At 44.5% G+C, this 21,178-nt stretch overlaps 1 protein-coding gene across 1 annotated transcript in view; it reads left to right on the forward strand.

Annotated features, from left to right (window-relative positions):
* fer1l6 (fer-1 like family member 6) overlaps positions 1–21,178 on the forward strand; it is an 80,108-nt gene that overhangs the window by 35,002 nt on the left and 23,928 nt on the right. The window contains exons 19-28 of the mRNA XM_045704928.1: positions 22–205; positions 895–1,019; positions 1,812–1,946; positions 2,341–2,490; positions 11,261–11,368; positions 12,370–12,531; positions 14,546–14,726; positions 15,633–15,763; positions 15,879–16,001; positions 16,143–16,188. Coding sequence (XP_045560884.1) covers positions 22–205; positions 895–1,019; positions 1,812–1,946; positions 2,341–2,490; positions 11,261–11,368; positions 12,370–12,531; positions 14,546–14,726; positions 15,633–15,763; positions 15,879–16,001; positions 16,143–16,188 — 1,345 coding nt within the window. The remainder of the gene's footprint in view (positions 1–21; positions 206–894; positions 1,020–1,811; positions 1,947–2,340; positions 2,491–11,260; positions 11,369–12,369; positions 12,532–14,545; positions 14,727–15,632; positions 15,764–15,878; positions 16,002–16,142; positions 16,189–21,178) is intronic.

Consider the following 21,178-nt stretch of genomic DNA (forward strand, 5'->3'; position numbering starts at 1 on the left):
TGTTAACTTTTTCTGCCCCAGCCCCCAGGGAAGCGTGTAGCAGGCTGGTCAATTCAGGCCAAACTGGACGTGTACCTGTGGCTGGGCAGCTACAAAGACTCCTCTCATATGCTGGATAACCTGCCTGGAGGGTTTGAGCCCAAAGGGGGAGCCACTGAGGAGCAGCTTCTACCTGGCATCCTACCTGTACATCTGGTATATAGAGGTACGATAGATAGATAGATAGACAGACAGACAGACAGACAGACAGACAGACAGACAGACAGACAGACAGAGACAGACAGACAGACAGACAGACAGACAGACAGACAGACAGACAGACAGACAGACAGACAGACAGACAGACAGACAGACAGACAGACAGACAGACAGACAGACAGGGAGGGAGAGACAGACAGACAGACAGACAGACAGACAGACAGACAGACAGACAGACAGACAGACAGACAGACAGACAGACAGACAGACAGACAGACAGACAGACAGACAGACAGACAGACAGACAGAGAGAGGGAGAGGCATGCATACAGACAGACAGACAGACAGAGAGAGAGGGAGAGGCATGCATACAGACAGACACAGACAGAGAGAGAGGGAGAGGCATGCATACAGACAGACAGACAGACAGACAGACAGACAGACAGACAGACAGACAGACAGAGGCATACAGACAGAGGCATACAGACAGACGGACAGACAGACAGAGAGAGGGAGAGACAGACAGACAGACAGACAGACAGACAGACAGACAGACAGACAGACAGACAGACAGACAGAGAGGGAGACAGAGAGGGAGGCAGAGAGAGAGAGGGAGACAGAGAGAGAGGGAAAGACAGACAGACAGACAGACAGACATTGATTTTGGGAATAATAACCTGTTTCTCCTCCCTCCAGACGAGCACAAGTTCCAGATGCGCGCCCACATGTACCAGGCTCGAGGGCTGATGGCAGCAGACTCTACAGGACTCTCAGACCCCTTCGCCAGGGTCACCTTCCTGACACACAGCCACACCACGGCCGTAAGGTCCACAAACTCTCGTAGGATGGGATCTAGCTACAGAGAAGGTCCCTAAGAAGAAAAGGGCTTTTGAGGGGTGTAGTTCTAACCAGGGTTGGAGTTATCCATCAGTTTTCATCAAGTTTCCAAGTGCTATTTACTTTCAGAGTTTTTTTTATTCCTGAATTGGACTTTCGATTCATTTCCTGATTTACTAACCCCATCCATGTTTCATAGTTCTACCTCTGACCCAATCTGTGGCACTAAGTTCCACCTCTGACCCAATCTGTGGCACTAAGTTCTACCTCTGACCCAATCTGTGGCACTAAGTTCTACCTATGACCCAATCTGTGGCACTAAGTTCTACCTATGACCCAATCTGTGGCACTAAGTTCTACCTCTGACCCCAGTCGTAGTTCTAAGTGCTCCCTATGACCCCAGTCGTAGTTCTAAGTGCTTCCTATGACCCCAGTCGTAGTTCTAAGTTCTCCCTCTGACCCCAGTCGTAGTTCTAAGTGCTCCCTATGACCCCAGTCGTAGTTCTAAGTTCTCCCTCTGACCCCAGTCGTTGTTCTAAGTGCTCCCTATGACCCCAGTCGTAGTTCTAAGTGCTCCCTATGACCCCAGTCGTAGTTCTAAGTGCTCCCTCTGACCCCAGTCGTAGTTCTAAGTGCTCCCTATGACCCCAGTCGTAGTTCTAAGTTCTCCCTATGACCCCAGTCGTAGTTCTAAGTTCTCCCTCTGACCCCAGTCGTAGTTCTAAGTTCTCCCTATGACCCCAGTCGTGGTTCTAAGTTCTCCCTACGCCTCTTAGATCATCAACCAGACGTTAACCCCGACCTGGAACCAGATGTTGTTGATGACCCAGGTCACGCTGCACGGAGACCTAGCGCACCTGGAGCAGGAGCCGCCGTGCGTCGTCATCGAGGTGTATGACGACGATGCTTTGGTGAGCTAACAAACCAACCAACCCCCCCCACACCTTCTCTCTGACGTTACGATATGCCTTCATTTCAACAGACACGGTGCCAGTCTGTTTCTGATCTCACGTTGGCAAGAGATCAGAAACAGACTGGCACCCAGGATATCATTTCATCACTTAAAATGTAAAGTTTAAAGGTTAAATAAAAATCAAAGGTGAAAATATATTGGTTTAAGTGAATCCCTTGATGACAGTGACCTTTACAGAATTGATTTATAATCCAGTTGGAGTGTCTCGTTTTGGGACAGACTATTAAAATTGGGTAGCTACCCAGCACCCATAAGGACTTGTCTCTTGTGCTCTGAGATTTAAGCACATATTTATTCACCTCCTATGTATCTTGTGCTTCTTCCCCCCCCAGGGCAAGGCAGAGTACCTGGGCAGCACGGTGGCAGTGCCTGTGGTGAGGGTGTCAGAGCAGCCTTACTCTCCGCCCCAGCTCCAGTACAGTCCTCTGTTTTCTGGATCCCAGTCTGGAGGAGAACTGCTGGGGGCCTTTGAGCTCATACAGGTAGGTCCCTACTGGAGACTGAGGCACAACATCCTATCCAAATCCTATTCCCTATATAGTGCAATGGATGTGTTTGTTTTGTATTCTGTCAAGCTGAGTCGAGGGGGAATTCGTAGTTTAGTAAAGCTGAGTCGAGGGGGAATTCGTTGTTTAGTAATGCTGAGTCGAGGGGGAATTCATTGTTTAGTAATGCTGAGTTGAGGGGGAATTCATAGTTTAGTAAAGCTGAGTCGAGGGGGAATTCATAGTTTAGTAATGCTGAGTCGAGGGGGAATTCATTGTTTAGTAATGCTGAGTCGAGGGGGAATTCGTAGTTTAGTAAAGCTGAGTCGAGGGGGAATTCGTTGTTTAGTAATGCTGAGTCGAGGGGGAATTCATTGTTTAGTAATGCTGAGTCGAGGGGGAATTCATAGTTTAGTAAAGCTGAGTCGAGGGGGAATTCATTGTTTAGTAATGCTGAGTCGAGGGGGAATTCATTGTTTAGTAATGCTGAGTCGAGGGGGAATTCATTGTTTAGTAAAGCTGAGTCGAGGGGGAATTCATAGTTTAGTAATGCTGAGTCGAGGGGGAATTCATAGTTTAGTAATGCTGAGTCGAGGGGAATTCATAGTTTAGTAATGCTGAGTCGAGGGGGAATTCATAGTTTAGTAATGCTGAGTCGAGGGGGAATTCATAGTTTAGTAAAGCTGAGTCGAGGGGGAATTCATAGTTTAGTAAAGCTGAGTCGAGGAAGAATTCATAGTTTAGTAAAGCTGAGTCGAGGGAGAATTCATAGTTTAGTAAAGCTGAGTCGAGGGGGAATTCCTAGTTTAGTAAAGCTGAGTCGAGGGGGAATTCCTAGTTTAGTAAAGCTGAGTCGAAGGGGGAATTCATAGTTTAGTAAAGCTGAGTCGAAGGGGAATTCATAGTTTAGTAAAGCTGAGTCGAAGGGGGAATTCATAGTTTAGTAATGCTGAGTCGAGGGGGAATTCATAGTTTAGTAATGCTGAGTCGAAGGGGAATTCATAGTTTAGTAATGCTGAGTCGAGGGGGAATTCATAGTTTAGTAAAGCTGAGTCGAAGGGGAATTCATAGTTTAGTAATGCTGAGTCGAGGGGGAATTCATTGTTTAGTAATGCTGAGTCGAGGGGGAATTCATAGTTTAGTAAAGCTGAGTCGAGGGGGAATTCATAGTTTAGTAATGCTGAGTCGAGGGGGAATTCATAGTTTAGTAATGCTGAGTCGAGGGGGAATTCATAGTTTAGTAATGCTGAGTCGAGGGGGAATTCATAGTTTAGTAATGCTGAGTCGAGGGGAATTCATAGTTTAGTAAAGCTGAGTCGAGGGGGAATTCATAGTTTAGTAAAGCTGAGTCGAGGGGGAATTCATAGTTTAGTAAAGCTGAGTCGAGGGGGAATTCATAGTTTAGTAAAGCTGAGTCGAGGGGGAATTCATAGTTTAGTAAAGCTGAGTCGAGGGGGGAATTCCTAGTTTAGTAAAGCTGAGTCGAGGGGGAATTCATAGTTTAGTAAAGCTGAGTCAAAGGGGGAATTCATAGTTTAGTAAAGCTGAGTCGAAGGGGGATTTCATAGTTTAGTAAAGCTGAGTCGAAGGGGGAATTCATAGTTTAGTAATGCTGAGTCGAGGGGGAATTCATAGTTTAGTAATGCTGAGTCGAAGGGGGAATTCATAGTTTAGTAGTGCTGAGTCGAGGGGGAATTCATAGTTTAGTAGTGCTGAGTCGAGGGGGAATTCATTGTTTAGTAGTGCTGAGTCGAGGGGGAATTCATAGTTTAGTAGTGCTGAGTCGAGGGGGAATTCATAGTTTAGTAATGCTGAGGGGGAATTCATAGTTTAGTAATGCTGAGTCGAGGGGGAATTCATAGTTTAGTAGTGCTGAGTCGAGGGGGGAATTCATTGTTTAGTAGTGCTGAGTCGAAGGGGGAATTCATAGTTTAGTAATGCTGAGTCGAGGGGGAATTCATAGTTTAGTAGTGCTGAGTCGAGGGGGAATTCATTGTTTAGTAGTGCTGAGTCGAGTGGGAATTCATAGTTTAGTAGTGCTGAGTCGAGGGGGAATTCATAGTTTAGTAATGCTGAGGGGGAATTCATAGTTTAGTAATGCTGAGTCGAGGGGAATTCATAGTTTAGTAGTGCTGAGTCGAGGGGGAATTCATTGTTTAGTAGTGCTGAGTCGAGGTGGAATTCATAGTTTAGTAATGCTGAGGGGGAATTCATAGTTTAGTAGTGCTGAGTCGAGGGGGAATTCATTGTTTAGTAGTGCTGAGTCGAGGTGGAATTCATAGTTTAGTAATGCTGAGGGGGAATTCATAGTTTAGTAATGCTGAGTCGAGGGGGAATTCATAGTTTAGTAATGCTGAGTCGAGGGGGAATTCATTGTTCAGTAATGCTGAGTCAAGGGGGAATTCATTGTTCAGTAATGCTGAGTCGAGGGGGAATTCATAGTTTCGTAATGCTGAGTCGAGGGGGAATTCATAGTTTAGTAATGCTGAGTCGAGGGGGAATTCGTAGTTTAGTAAAGCTGAGTCGAGGGGGAATTCATTGTTTAGTAATGCTGAGTCGAGGGGGAATTCATTGTTTAGTAATGCTGAGTCGAGGGGGAATTCATTGTTTAGTAATGCTGAGTCGAGGGGGAATTCATAGTTTAGTAATGCTGAGTCGTGAGATTCCTAGTGGAAGAGGTGTGTGTGTGTGTGTGTGTGTGTGTGTGTGTGTGTGTGTGTGTGTGTGTGTGTGTGTGTGTGTGTGTGTGTGTGTGTGTGTGTGCGAGTACCATATTGACAGTGTGTATCCCAGAGACGACACTGAGCTGGTTTCTCTCCTATCTCTCTCCATTAGCCCCAGCATACCATCCCAGATGTGTTTGTGTGGATGCTGAGTAACAACAAGCGTGTGGCGTATGCCCGCATCTCTGCCCGTGACTTGCTCTACTCTGCCAGCCCCGAGGAGAGAGGCAAAGACTGTGGCAAGATCCAGACTTTATTCCTGAAGGTAAAGAGACTCACAGCAGTCATGGCAGTTCTTGTTTCCAGCACCTCTCTGATTATTTTTTGGGATGTGCTTAAACTCATTATTTTCACAAACGGGCTGAGTAGAGAGCATACTGTAGATGTCCTTAATATAATATAGCTCATTTACATTTTAATTCATGGGTTTTATACAGTACCAGTCGGAAGTTTTGGATACACCTACTACTCATTCCAGGGTTTTTATTTATATTTACTATTTTGTACATTGTAGAATAATACTAAAGATATCAAAACGTTGTTAAACAAATCAAAATGTATTTTATATTTGAGATTTCTCAAAGTAGTCACCCTTTGCCTTGATGACAGCTTTGCACACTCTTGGCATTCTCTCAACCAGCTTCACGAGGTAGTCACCTGGAATGCATTGTGCCTTCTTAAAAGTTAATTTGTGGAATTTCTTTCCTTCTTAATGCGTTTGAGCCAATCAGTTGTGTTGTGACAAGGTAGGGGTGGTATACAGAAGATAGCCCTATTTGCTGAAAGACCAAGTTCATATTATGGCAAGAACAGCATTCCAGGTGAAGCTGGTTGAGAGAATGCCAAGAGTGCGCAAAGCTGTCATCATGGTGGCTATTTGAAGAATCTCAAATATGAAATAGATTTTGATTTGTTTAAAACTTTTTTTTGGTTACTACATAATTCCATATGTGTTATTTCATGGTTTTGATGTCTTCACTATTATTCTAAAATGTAGAAAATAGTAAAAATAAAGAAAAACCCTGGAATGAGTAGGTGTTTCCAAACTTTTGACTGGTACTGTATACCAGTAGTGAGAGAAGAAGTGATTTTCACAGGCACTATGAGGACCCCGGGGCAAAGTAGTGTTCTATATAGGGATTAGGGTGCACAGTTTGATGATGTCCTCTCCTTTACTGCCTCAGCCCCCAGGCAAGACTAGCTGGCTGGTCAGTTCAGTCCAAATGTACTACACTATATAGTAAATAGAGTGCCATTCTTGTGATGTTAACTTTTTCTGCCCCAGCCCCCAGGGAAGCGTGTAGCAGGCTGGTCAATTCAGGCCAAACTGGACGTGTACCTGTGGCTGGGCAGCTACAAAGACTCCTCTCATATGCTGGATAACCTGCCTGGAGGGTTTGAGCCCAAAGGGGGAGCCACTGAGGAGCAGCTTCTACCTGGCATCCTACCTGTACATCTGGTATATAGAGGTACGATAGACAGACAGACAGACAGACAGACAGACAGACAGACAGACAGACAGACAGACAGACAGACAGACAGACAGACAGACAGACAGACAGACAGACAGACAGACAGACAGACAGACAGACGGACAGACAGAGAGGGAGAGACAGAGAGGGAGAGACAGAGAGGGAGAGACAGAGAGGAGAGACAGACAGACAGACAGACAGACAGACAGACAGACAGACAGACAGACAGACAGACAGACAGACAGACAGACAGACAGACAGACAGACAGACAGACAGACAGACAGACAGAGAGGGAGAGAGGGAGAGACAGACAGAGAGGGAGAGAGGGAGAGACAGACAGACAGACAGAGAGAGGGAGAGACATACAGACAGACAGAGAGACTGAGAGACATACAGACAGACAGACAGAGAGACAGACAGACAGACAGACAGACAGACAGACAGACAGACAGACAGACAGACAGACAGACAGACAGACAGACAGACAGACAGACAGACAGACAGACAGAGAGAGGGAGAGACAGACAGACAGACAGACAGACAGAGAGACAGACACAGACAGAGGGAGAGACATACAGACAGACAGACAGACAGACAGACAGACAGACAGACAGACAGACAGACAGACAGACAGACAGACAGACAGAGAGGGAGAGACATACAGACAGACAGACAGACAGAGAGAGAGAGAGGGAGAGACATAGACAGACAGACAGACAGACAGACAGACAGACAGACAGACAGACAGACAGACAGACAGACAGACAGACAGACAGACAGACAGAGAGGGAGACAACAGACAGACAGACAGACAGAGAGAGAGAGGGAGAGACATAGACAGACAGACAGACAGACAGACAGACAGACAGACAGACAGACAGACAGACAGACATTGATTTTGGGAATAATAACCTGTTTCTCCTCCCTCCAGACGAGCACAAGTTCCAGATGCGCGCCCACATGTACCAGGCTCGAGGGCTGATGGCAGCAGACTCTACAGGACTCTCAGACCCCTTCGCCAGGGTCACCTTCCTGACACACAGCCACACCACGGCCGTAAGGTCCACAAACTCTCGTAGGATGGGATCTAGCTACAGAGAAGGTCCCTAAGAAGAAAAGGGCTTTTGAGGGGTGTAGTTCTAACCAGGGTTGGAGTTATCCATCAGTTTTCATCAAGTTTCCAAGTGCTATTTACTTTCAGAGTTTTTTTTATTCCTGAATTGGACTTTCGATTCATTTCCTGATTTACTAACCCCATCCATGTTTCATAGTTCTACCTCTGACCCAATCTGTGGCACTAAATTCTACCTCTGACCCAATCTGTGGCACTAAGTTCTACCTATGACCCCAGTCGTAGTTCTAAGTTCTCCCTATGACCCCAGTCGTAGTTCTAAGTTCTCCCTATGACCCCAGTCGTAGTTCTAAGTTCTCCCTCTGACCCCAGTCGTAGTTCTAAGTTCTCCCTCTGACCCCAGTCGTGGTTCTAAGTTCTCCCTATGACCCCAGTCGTGGTTCTAAGTGCTCCCTATGACCCCAGTCGTAGTTCTAAGTGCTCCCTATGACCCCAGTCGTAGTTCTAAGTGCTCCCTATGACCCCAGTTGTAGTTCTAAGTTCTCCCTATGACCCCAGTCGTAGTTCTAAGTTCTCCCTCTGACCCCAGTCGTAGTTCTAAGTGCTCCCTCTGACCCCAGTCGTGGTTCTAAGTGCTCCCTATGACCCCAGTCGTAGTTCTAAGTGCTCCCTATGACCCCAGTCGTAGTTCTAAGTTCTCCCTATGACCCCAGTCGTAGTTCTAAGTTCTCCCTATGACCCCAGTCGTAGTTCTAAGTGCTCCCTCTGACCCCAGTCGTAGTTCTAAGTTCTCCCTATGACCCCAGTCGTAGTTCTAAGTGCTCCCTCTGACCCCAGTCGTAGTTCTAAGTTCTCCCTATGACCCCAGTCGTAGTTCTAAGTTCTCCCTATGACCCCAGTCGTGGTTCTAAGTTCTCCCTGCGCCTCTTAGATCATCAACCAGACGTTAACCCCGACCTGGAACCAGATGTTGTTGATGACCCAGGTCACGCTGCACGGAGACCTAGCGCACCTGGAGCAGGAGCCGCCGTGCGTCGTCATCGAGGTGTATGACGACGATGCTTTGGTGAGCTAACAAACCAACCAACCCCCCCCACACCTTCTCTCTGACGTTACGATATGCCTTCATTTCAACAGACACGGTGCCAGTCTGTTTCTGATCTCTTGTCGCTCACGTTGGCAAGAGATCAGAAACAGACTGGCACCCAGGATATCATTTCATCACTTAAAATGTAAAGTTTAAAGGTTAAATAAAAATCAAAGGTGAAAATATATTGGTTTAAGTGAATCCCTTGACGACAGTGACCTTTACAGAATTGATTTATAATCCAGTTGGAGTGTCTCGTTTTGGGACAGACTATTAAAATTGGGTAGCTACCCAGCACCCATAAGGACTTGTCTCTTGTGCTCTGAGATTTAAGCACATATTTATTCACCTCCTATGTATCTTGTGCTTCTCCCCCCCCAGGGCAAGGCAGAGTACCTGGGCAGCACGGTGGCAGTGCCTGTGGTGAGGGTGTCAGAGCAGCCTTACTCTCCGCCCCAGCTCCAGTACAGTCCTCTGTTTTCTGGATCCCAGTCTGGAGGAGAACTGCTGGGGGCCTTTGAGCTCATACAGGTAGGTCCCTACTGGAGACTGAGGCACAACATCCTATCCAAATCCTATTCCCTATATAGTGCAATGGATGTGTTTGTTTTGTATTCTGTCAAGCTGAGTCGAGGGGGAATTCGTAGTTTAGTAAAGCTGAGTCGAGGGGGAATTCGTAGTTTAGTAAAGCTGAGTCGAGGGGGAATTCATTGTTTAGTAATGCTGAGTCGAGGGGGAATTCATAGTTTAGTAAAGCTGAGTCGAGGGGGAATTCATTGTTTAGTAATGCTGAGTCGAGGGGGAATTCATAGTTTAGTAAAGCTGAGTCGAGGGAGAATTCATAGTTTAGTAAAGCTGAGTCGAGGGGGAATTCCTAGTTTAGTAAAGCTGAGTCGAGGGGGAATTCATAGTTTAGTAAAGCTGAGTCGAAGGGGGAATTCATAGTTTAGTAAAGCTGAGTCGAAGGGGGATTTCATAGTTTAGTAAAGCTGAGTCGAAGGGGGAATTCATAGTTTAGTAATGCTGAGTCGAGGGGGAATTCATAGTTTAGTAATGCTGAGTCGAAGGGGGAATTCATAGTTTAGTAATGCTGAGTCGAGGGGGAATTCATAGTTTAGTAGTGCTGAGTCGAGGGGGAATTCATTGTTTAGTAGTGCTGAGTCGAGGGGGAATTCATAGTTTAGTAGTGCTGAGTCGAGGGGGAATTCATAGTTTAGTAATGCTGAGGGGGGAATTCATAGTTTAGTAATGCTGAGTCGAGGGGGAATTCATTGTTTAGTAGTGCTGAGTCGAGGGGGAATTCATTGTTTAGTAGTGCTGAGTCGAGGGGGAATTCATAGTTTAGTAATGCTGAGGGGGAATTCATAGTTTAGTAATGCTGAGTCGAGGGGGAATTCATAGTTTAGTAATGCTGAGTCGAGGGGGGAATTCATTGTTCAGTAATGCTGAGTCAAGGGGGAATTCATTGTTCAGTAATGCTGAGTCGAGGGGGGAATTCATAGTTTAGTAATGCTGAGTCGAGGGGGAATTCGTAGTTTAGTAAAGCTGAGTCGAGGGGGAATTCATTGTTTAGTAATGCTGAGTCGAGGGGGAATTCATTGTTTAGTAATGCTGAGTCGAGGGGGAATTCATTGTTTAGTAAAGCTGAGTCGAGGGGGAATTCATAGTTTAGTAATGCTGAGTCGAGGGGGAATTCATAGTTTAGTAATGCTGAGTCGAGGGGGAATTCATAGTTTAGTAATGCTGAGTCGAGGGGGAATTCATAGTTTAGTAATGCTGAGTCGAGGGGGAATTCATAGTTTAGTAAAGCTGAGTCGAGGGGGAATTCATAGTTTAGTAAAGCTGAGTCGAGGGGGAATTCATAGTTTAGTAAAGCTGAGTCGAGGGAGAATTCATAGTTTAGTAAAGCTGAGTCGAGGGGGAATTCATAGTTTAGTAAAGCTGAGTCGAGGGGGAATTCATAGTTTAGTAAAGCTGAGTCGAAGGGGGAATTCATAGTTTAGTAAAGCTGAGTCGAAGGGGGAATTCATAGTTTAGTAAAGCTGAGTCGAAGGGGGAATTCATAGTTTAGTAATGCTGAGTCGAGGGGGAATTCATAGTTTAGTAATGCTGAGTCGAAGGGGGAATTCATAGTTTAGTAATGCTGAGTCGAGGGGGAATTCATAGTTTAGTAAAGCTGAGTCGAGGGGGAATTCATAGTTTAGTAATGCTGAGTCGAAGGGGGAATTCATAGTTTAGTAATGCTGAGTCGAGGGGGAATTCATAGTTTAGTAAAGCTGAGTCGAGGGGGAATTCATAGTTTAGTAAAGCTGAGTCGAGGGGGAATTCAGTCTCTGTGCTTTTTCCTCTCGCTCCATGATTTTTTCTCCCACTCTGTGAGTAGTGGTTGTTTCATTGTTATTCATCTCATAGATCCCAGAGTCAGGAGAAGAGTATCTGCCTGCGCTGGACGAACCAGACGGTCAGATCTACCCTGTACCCGGCAACATCAGACCTGTACTGAGCAGGTATCGACTAGAGGTGAGAGGAAGATCAACCAACCGACTGGAGTGCAGTAACTCTAGAATAGGTGGCAGAGTATTATTCCACTGTGTATTAGCTGGAATGGTCTGGGCTATGACATGTTTTGTGTATGTATAGTCGTGGCCAAAAGTTTTGAGAATGACACAAATATTACATTTCCACAAAGTTTGCTGCTTCAGTGTCTTTAGATATTTTTGTCAGATGTTACTATGGAATACTGAAGTATAATTTCAAGCATTTCATAAGTGTGAAAGGCTTTTATTGACATGAAGTTGATGCAAAGAGTCAATATTTGCAGTGCTGACCTTTCTTTTTCAAGACCTCTGCAATCCGCCCTGGCATGCTGTCAATTAACTTCTGGGCCACATCCTGACTGATGGCAGCCCATTCTTGCATAATCAATGCTTGGAGTTTGTCAGAATTTGTGGGTTTTTGTTTGTCCACCCGCCTCTTGAGGATTGGCCACAAGTTCTCAATGGGATTAAGGTCTGGGGAGTTTCCTGGCCATGGACCCAAAATATCGATGTTTTGTTCCCCGAGCCACTTAGTTATCACTTTTGCCTTATGGCAGTGTGCTCCATCATGCTGGAATAGGCATCGTTTGTCACCAAAACTTTTGGCCACGACTGTACTTTGTTTGGTTATTCCTATGGGATATTAAAGGATTCTATTCTGGGTGTTGTGACGGTGTTCTCTATGTCGTCCAGGTGTTGTGACGGTGTTCTCTATGTCGTCCAGGTGTTGTGACGGTGTTCTCTATGTCGTCCAGGTGTTGTGACGGTGTTCTCTATGTCATCCAGGTGTTGTGACGGTGTTCTCTATGTCGTCCAGGTGTTGTGACGGTGTTCTCTATGTCTTCCAGGTGTTGTGACGGTGTTCTCTATGTCGTCCAGGTGTTGTGACGGTGTTCTCTATGTCGTCCAGGTGTTGTTCTGGGTGTTGTGACGGTGTTCTCTATGTCGTCCAGGTGTTGTGACGGTGTTCTCTATGTCATCCAGGTGTTGTTCTGGGGCCTGAGGGAGCTGAAGAAGGTGCAGCTCCTGTCTGTGGACCGTCCCCAGGTGTTTATAGAGTGTGCTGGGAAAGGCCTGCGTTCCTCTGTTATCCAGAGCTACAAGACCAACCCAAACTTCACCACACTGGTGGACGCCTTTGACCTGGTAACTAACATATCCTTCTCATTTTAATATTATGCAATGTCCACTTCTGCTGTTGGTCAGTCACCCTCAAGGACATCAGACCTGCTCTGACTCATCCTCAAGGACATCAGACCTGACTTGGGTCAACTTGCCTAAAGTAGCTTGTTTACAAGTCTGCCCACTGTTAACGAGGTAGAATAGTGGACAGGTGTAATCTGTTAACGAGGTAGAATAGTGGACAGGTGAAATCTGTTAACGAGGTAGAATAGTGGACAGGTGAAATCTGTTAACGAGGTAGAATAGTGGACAGGTGTGATCTGTTAACGAGGTAGAATAGTGGACAGGTGTGATCTGTTAACGAGGTAGATTAGTGGACAGGTGTTATCTGTTAACGAGGCAGAATAGTGGACAGGTAAAATCTGTTAACGAGGTAGATTAGTGGACAGGTGTGATCTGTTAACCACTTACATCTAGACGTTCCGCTCCAATATCCAATGATAGGGCGTGGCGCGAATGACAAATTCCTGAAAAATCCCAAAACTTCAATTTTTCAAACATGACCATTTTAAAGACAAGACTCTCCTTTATCTAACCACATTGTCCGATTTCAAAAAGGCTTTACAACGAAAGCAAAACATTAGATTATGTCAGGAGAGTACCCAGCCAGAAATAATCACACACCCATTTTTCAAGCTAGCAGATAATGTCACATAAACCCAAACCACAGCTAAATGCAGCACTAACCTTTGATGATCTTCATCAGATGACAACCCTAGGACATTATGCTATACAATACATGCATGTTTTGTTCAATCAAGTTCATATTTATATCAAAAACCAGCTTTTTACATTAGCATGTGACGTTCAGAACTAGCATACCCACCGAACACTTCTGGTGAATTTACTAAATTACTCACGATTAACGTTCACAAAAAACATAACAATTATTATAAGAATTATAGATACAGAACTCCTTTATGCAATCGCGGTGTCCGATTTTTAAAATATCTTTTCGGTGAAAACACATTTTGCAATATTCTGAGTAGATAGCCCGGCCATCACAGGCTAGCTATTTTGACACCCACCAAGTTTGGCACTATAAGATAAATTGGATTACCTTTGCTGTTCTTCGTCAGAATGCACTCCCAGGACTTCTACTTCCACACCAATGTTGTTTTTGTTCCAAATAATCCATAGTTATATCCCAATAGCGGCGTTTTGTTCTTGCGTTCAAGACACTATCCGAAGGGTGACGTGCCGTCGCGTATCGTGACAAAAAAATTCTAAATATTCCATTATCGTACTTCGAAGCATGTCAACCGCTGTTTAAAATCAATTTTTATGCGATTTTTCTCGTAAAATAGCGATAATATTCCGACTGGGAGACGTCGTTTTCGTTCAAAGACTGAAAATGTAAAATGGACTCTTCACGTGCACGTGTGCGCCTGTTTCATTGTTCTCAGATCGACCACTATCCAAATGCGCTACTGTTTTTCAGCCAGGGACTGCAGAGTCATCATTCCCCGTTCTGGCGCCTTCTGAGAGCCTATGGGAGCCTTAGAAAATGTCACGTTACAGCAGAGATCCTCTATTTTCCATAAAGAGGCTAAAGAAGGCCAAGAAATGGTCAGAGAGGGCACTTCCTGTATGGAATCTTCTCAGGTTTTGGCCTGCCATATGAGTTCTGTTATACTCACAGACACCATTCAAACAGTTTTAGAAACTTTAGGGTGTTTTCTATCCAAATCAAACAATTATATGCATATTCTAGTTTCTGGGCAGGAGTAATAACCAGATTAAATCGGGTACGTTTTTTTTTATCCGGCCGTGAAAATACTGCCCCCTATCCTAAACAGGTTAACGAGGTAGAATAGTGGACAGGTGTTATCTGCGTCCCACATCCTTTAGTTCTCTGGTCAAAAGTAGTGCACTATATAGGGAATGGGGTGCCATTTGGGACACAGACAGAGATACATGCAGAGTTGGCCTGACCTTCAATCTTGGATCTCCTCCCTGTCTGTCCCCTTTCCCACAGGAGCTGCCTGAGAATGAGAACCTTCACCCTCCCCTGAACATCAGTGTGGTGGACTGGCGAGCATTCGGACGCTCCACCGTGGTGGGAAACTACACCATCAACAACCTGAAGCCCTTCAAATACACCGCTCCTCCCGCGCTGTCCGCGCCAACCTCACCACGGGGACCTGACAGCAGAGAGGGTAAACGTCAAATCCTACAAACGCTTTCTTGTTGTAACAACGTCTTTTCAACCAGTTTTGTCCGCTGGGATAGCGACTGTTGAACGGGACTTTCAGGTGATGCTGGGACTTTCAGGTGATGCTGTTTTACCGACTGTTGAACAGGACTTTCAGTTTACCGACTGTTGAACAGGACTTTCAGGTGAGGCTGTTTTACCGACTGTTGAACGGGACTTTCAGGTGGTGCTGTTTTACCGACTGTTGAACGGGACTTTCAGGTGATGCTGTTTTACCGACTGTTGAACGGGACTTTCAGGTGGTGCTGTTTTACCGACTGTTGAACGTGACTTTCAGGTGATGCTGTTTTACCGACTGTTGAACGGGACTTTCAGGTGATGCTGTTTTACCGACTGTTGAACGTGACTTTCAGGTGATGCTGTTTTACCGACTGTTGAACGGGACTTTCAGGTGATGCTGTTTAACCGACTGTTGAACGGGACTTTCAGGTGATGCTGTTTTACCGACTGTTGAACGGGACTTTCAGGTGATGCTGTTTTACCGACTGTTGAACGGGACTTTCAGGTGATGCTGTTTTACCGACTGTTGAACGGGACTTTCAGGTGATGCTGTTTAACCGACTGTTGAACGGGACTTTCAGGTAATGCTGTTTTACCGACTGTTGAACGGGACTTTCAGGTGATGCTGTTTAACCGACTGTTGAACGGGACTTTCAGGTGATGCTGTTTAACCGACTGTTGAACGGGACTTTCAGGTGATGCTGTTTTACCGACTGTTGAACGGGACTTTCAGGTGATGCTGTTTTACCGACTGTTGAACGGGACTTTCAGGTGATGCTGTTTTACCGACTGTTGAACAAGAATTTCAGGTGATGCTGTTTACCACCCCTGGTGTGCTATGTGTTTTCAGATTTAGGGATGATGCCCCAGTCTAATGTAGACAGTGTAATCCCTTTGTCATCTGAGGATGTCTCAATTAACATCTACCAGGAGATCTCTCCTACACCACCACCACCACCCGAACCAGACAAGAAGGAAAAGGTGAGAGGAAGAAAGACACACACTCACACACACACACACACATTCACACACACACATTCACACACACACACACACACACACAAACGCATTATCAAACATTCTCCGTGTAAAACAGGAATGGAGGAAAAGCTCTCGGAAGTCGACTAAGAGAAGGAAGCGTACCGTAGCAGATGAGTCTGGGGATAACGTCCTCGACTGGTGGTCCAAGTACTACGCTTCGGTAGACAAGATCCAGCAGGTAAGGCTATCCAAAACACCTAGATATTGTCCATATGTTTGAACTGTAGTCGGTCCATAGAGATGGACCGGAGAGCACCACTCCCTATCTTTGTCGTAACGTCTGGAACTAAACCAACGAGAACCTCCGTTTCTTCTCCAGGCCAAGCAGAAGGAGGTACATCCTTTTCCACACGTCTACGATAACGGTGAGTAAAGAGCTTCATACAAACGTTCCGTACAGAAACTTTTTTCTAAACAACTGATTGACTGTTCAAATGAAAATCAAAAAAATTAGTTCGTTCGTCACGTGCTCCGTAAACAACAGGTGTAGACTAACAGTGAAATGCATACTTAACAGGCCCTTCACAACAATGCCGGAAAGAGACATTTTTTTTTGCGAAATATTAGAAAAATAATAACACAAGGAATAAATCCACAATGAGTAACGATAACTAGGCTATATACACGGGGGTACCAGGCTATATACACGGGGGTACCAGGCTATATACACAGGGTGCCAGGCTATATACACAGGGGTACCAGGCTATATACACAGGGTACCAGGCTATATACACAGGGTACCAGGCTATATACACGGGGGTACCAGGCTATATACACAGGGTGCCAGGCTATATACACAGGGGTACCAGGCTATATACACAGGGTACCAGGCTATATACACAGGGTACCAGGCTATATACACAGGGTACCAGGCTATATACACAGGGTGCCAGGCTATATACACAGGGTACCAGGCTATATACACAGGGTACCAGGCTATATACACAGGGGTACCAGGCTATAAACACAGGGTGCCAGGCTATATACACAGGGTACCAGGCTATATACACAGGGTACCAGGCTATATACACGGGGGTACCAGGCTATATACACAGGGTACCAGGCTATATACACGGGGGTACCAGGCTATATACACAGGGTGCCAGGCTATATACACAGGGTACCAGGCTATATACACAGGGTACCAGGCTATATACACAGGGTACCAGGCTATATACACAGGGTGCCAGGCTGTATACACAGGTGCCAGGCTATATACACAGGGTGCCAGGCTATATACACAGGGTGCCAGGCTATATACACAGGGTACCAGGCTATATACACAGGGTACCAGGCTATATACACAGGGGTACCAGGCTATATACACAGGGTACCAGGCTATATACACAGGGTGCCAGGCTATATACACAGGGTGCCAGGCTATATACACAGGGTACCAGGCTATATACACAGGGTACCAGGCTATATACACAGGGTACCAGGCTATATACACAGGGTACCAGGCTATATACACAGGGTACCAGGCTATATACACAGGGGTGCCAGGCTATATACACAGGGTACCAGGCTATATACACAGGGTGCCAGGCTATATACACAGGGTGCCAGGCTATATACACAGGGTACCAGGGTGCCAGGCTATATACACAGGGTACCAGGGTGCCAGGCTATATACACAGGGGTACCAGGCTATATACACAGGGTGCCAGGCTATATACACGGGGTACCAGGCTATATACACGGGGTACCAGGCTATATACACAGGGTACCAGGCTATATACACAGGGTACCAGTACCGAGCCAATGGGCAGGGGTACGAGGTAATGAGGTAGATATATACTTACAGTATAGCTAGGGGTAAAGTAACTAGACAACAGGATAGATAATAGACAGTAACAGCAGTATACTGTAGGTAGGGGTAAAGGATAGATAATAGACAGTATACTGTAGGTAGGGCTAAAGGATAGATAATAGACAGTAACAGCAGTATACTGTAGGTAGGGGTAAAGGATAGATAATAGACAGTAACAGCAGTATACTGTAGGTAGGGGTAAAGGATAGATAATAGACAGTAACAGCAGTATACTGTAGGTAGGGGTAAAGGATAGATAATAGACAGCAACAGCAGTATACTGTAGGTAGGGGTAAAGGATAGATAATAGACAGTAACAGCAGTATACTGTAGGTAGGGGTAAAGGATAGATAATAGACAGTAACAGCAGTATACTGTAGGTAGGGGTAAAGGATAGATAATAGACAGTAACAGCAGTATACTGTAGGTAGGGGTAAAGGATAGATAATAGACAGTAGCAGCAGTATACTGTAGGTAGGGGTAAAGGATAGATAATAGACAGTAACAGCAGTATACTGTAGGTAGGGGTAAAGGATAGATAATAGACAGTAACAGCAGTATACTGTAGGTAGGGGTAAAGGATAGATAATAGACAGTAACAGCAGTATACTGTAGGTAGGGGTAAAGGATAGATAATAGACAGTAACAGCAGTATACTGTAGGTAGGGGTAAAGGATAGATAATAGACAGTAACAGCAGCATACTGTAGGTAGGGGTAAAGGATAGATAATAGACAGTAACAGCAGTATACTGTAGGTAGGGGTAAAGGATAGATAATAGACAGTAACAGCAGTATACTGTAGGTAGGGGTAAAGGATAGATAATAGACAGTAACAGCAGTATACTGTAGGTAGGGGTAAAGGATAGATAATAGACAGTAACAGCAGTATACTGTAGGTAGGGGTAAAGGATAGATAATAGACAGTAACAGCAGTATACTGTAGGTAGGGGTAAAGGATAGATAATAGACAGTAACAGCAGTATACTGTAGGTAGGGGTAAAGGATAGATAATAGACAGTAACAGCAGTATACTGTAGGTAGGGGTAAAGGATAGATAATAGACAGTAACAGCAGTATACTGTAGGTAGGGGTAAAGGATAGATAATAGACAGTAACAGCAGCATACTGTAGGTAGGGGTAAAGGATAGATAATAGACAGTAACAGCAGTATACTGTAGGTAGGGGTAAAGGATAGATAATAGACAGTAACAGCAGTATACTGTAGGTAGGGGTAAAGGATAGATAATAGACAGTAACAGCAGTATACTGTAGGTAGGGGTAAAGGATAGATAATAGACAGTAACAGCAGTATACTGTAGGTAGGGGTAAAGGATAGATAGTAGACAGTAACAACAGTATACTGTAGGTAGGGGTAAAGGATAGATAATAGACAGTAACAGCAGTATACTGTGGGTAGGGGTAAAGGATAGATAATAGACAGTAACAGCAGTATACTGTAGGTAGGGGTATAGGATAGATAATAGACAGTAACAGCAGCATACTGTAGGTAGGGGTAAAGGATAGATAATAGACAGTAACAGCAGTATACTGTAGGTAGGGGTAAAGGATAGATAATAGACAGTAACAGCAGCATACTGTAGGTAGGGGTAAAGGATAGATAATAGACAGTAACAGCAGTATACTGTAGGTAGGGGTAAAGGATAGATAATAGACAGTAACAGCAGTATACTGTAGGTAGGGGTAAAGGATAGATAATAGACAGTAACAGCAGTATACTGTAGGTAGGGGTAAAGGATAGATAATAGACAGTAACAGCAGTATACTGTAGGTAGGGGTAAAGGATAGATAATAGACAGTAACAGCAGTATACTGTAGGTAGGGGTAAAGGATAGATAATAGACAGTAACAGCAGTATACTGTAGGTAGGGGTAAAGGATAGATAATAGACAGTAACAGCAGTATACTGTAGGTAGGGGTAAAGGATAGATAATAGACAGTAACAGCAGTATACTGTAGGTAGGGGTAAAGGATAGATAATAGACAGTAACAGCAGTATACTGTAGGTAGGGGTAAAGGATAGATAATAGACAGTAACAGCAGTATACTGTAGGTAGGGGTAAAGGATAGATAGTAGACAGTAACAACAGTATACTGTAGGTAGGGGTAAAGGATAGATAATAGACAGTAACAGCAGTATACTGTAGGTAGGGGTAAAGGATAGATAATAGACAGTAACAGCGAGAGAGAACCAGAGAGAACAGTCTATGACTTGAGTGCCGGAGTTTTTTTAATTGTTGTTGTTGAGGTTTTTGGAGTCTTTTGAGTTTCTTTTCTTTATGAATACAGTAACTTTGGACAGCGCCTCACCTCTCATTGTTGTGTATTACCGTATTTCCATTCCAAACCTTGCTGTCATTGTTGTGTATTACCGTATTTCCATTCCAAACCTTGCTGTCATTGTTGTGTATTACCGTATTTCCATTCCAAACCTTGCTGTCATTGTTGTGTATTACCGTATTTCCATTCCAAACCTTGCTGTCATTGTTGTGTATTACCGTATTTCCATTCCAAACCTTGCTGTCATTGTTGTGTATTACCGTATTTCCATTCCAAACCTTGCTGTCATTGTTGTGTATTACCGTATTTCCATTCCAAACCTTGCTGTCATTGTTGTGTATTACCGTATTTCCATTCCAAACCTTGCTGTCATTGTTGTGTATTACCGTATTTCCATTCCAAACCTTGCTGTCATTGTTGTGTATTACCGTATTTCCATTCCAAACCTTGCTGTCATTGTTGTGTATTACCGTATTTCCATTCCAAACCTTGCTGTCATTGTTGTGTATTACCGTATTTCCATTCCAAACCTTGCTGTCATTGTTGTGTATTACCGTATTTCCATTCCAAACCTTGCTGTCATTGTTGTGTATTACCGTATTTCCATTCCAAACCTTGCTGTCATTGTTGTGTATTACCGTATTTCCATTCCAAACCTTGCTGTCATTGTGTATTACCGTATTTCCATTCCAAATCTTGCTGTCATTGTTGTGTATTACCGTATTTCCATTCCAAACCTTGCTGTCATTGTTGTGTATTACCGTATTTCCATTCCAAACCTTGCTGTCATTGTTGTGTATTACTGTATTTCCATTCCAAATCTTGCTGTCATTGTTGTGTATTACCGTATTTCCATTCCAAACCTTGCTGTCATTGTTGTGTATTACCGTATTTCCATTCCAAACCTTGCTGTCATTGTGTATTACCGTATTTCCATTCCAAATCTTGCTGTCATTGTTGTGTATTACCGTATTTCCATTCCAAACCTTGCTGTCATTGTTGTGTATTACTGTATTTCCATTCCAAATCTTGCTGTCATTGTTGTGTATTACCGTATTTCCATTCCAAACCTTGCTGTCATTGTTGTGTATTACCGTATTTCCATTCCAAACCTTGCTGTCATTGTGTATTACCGTATTTCCATTCCAAATCTTGCTGTCATTGTTGTGTATTACCGTATTTCCATTCCAAACCTTGCTGTCATTGTTGTGTATTACTGTATTTCCATTCCAAACCTTGCTGT

Source organism: Salmo salar, chromosome ssa21, assembly GCF_905237065.1.
Source record: "Salmo salar chromosome ssa21, Ssal_v3.1, whole genome shotgun sequence".
Taxonomy (NCBI): domain Eukaryota; kingdom Metazoa; phylum Chordata; class Actinopteri; order Salmoniformes; family Salmonidae; genus Salmo; species Salmo salar.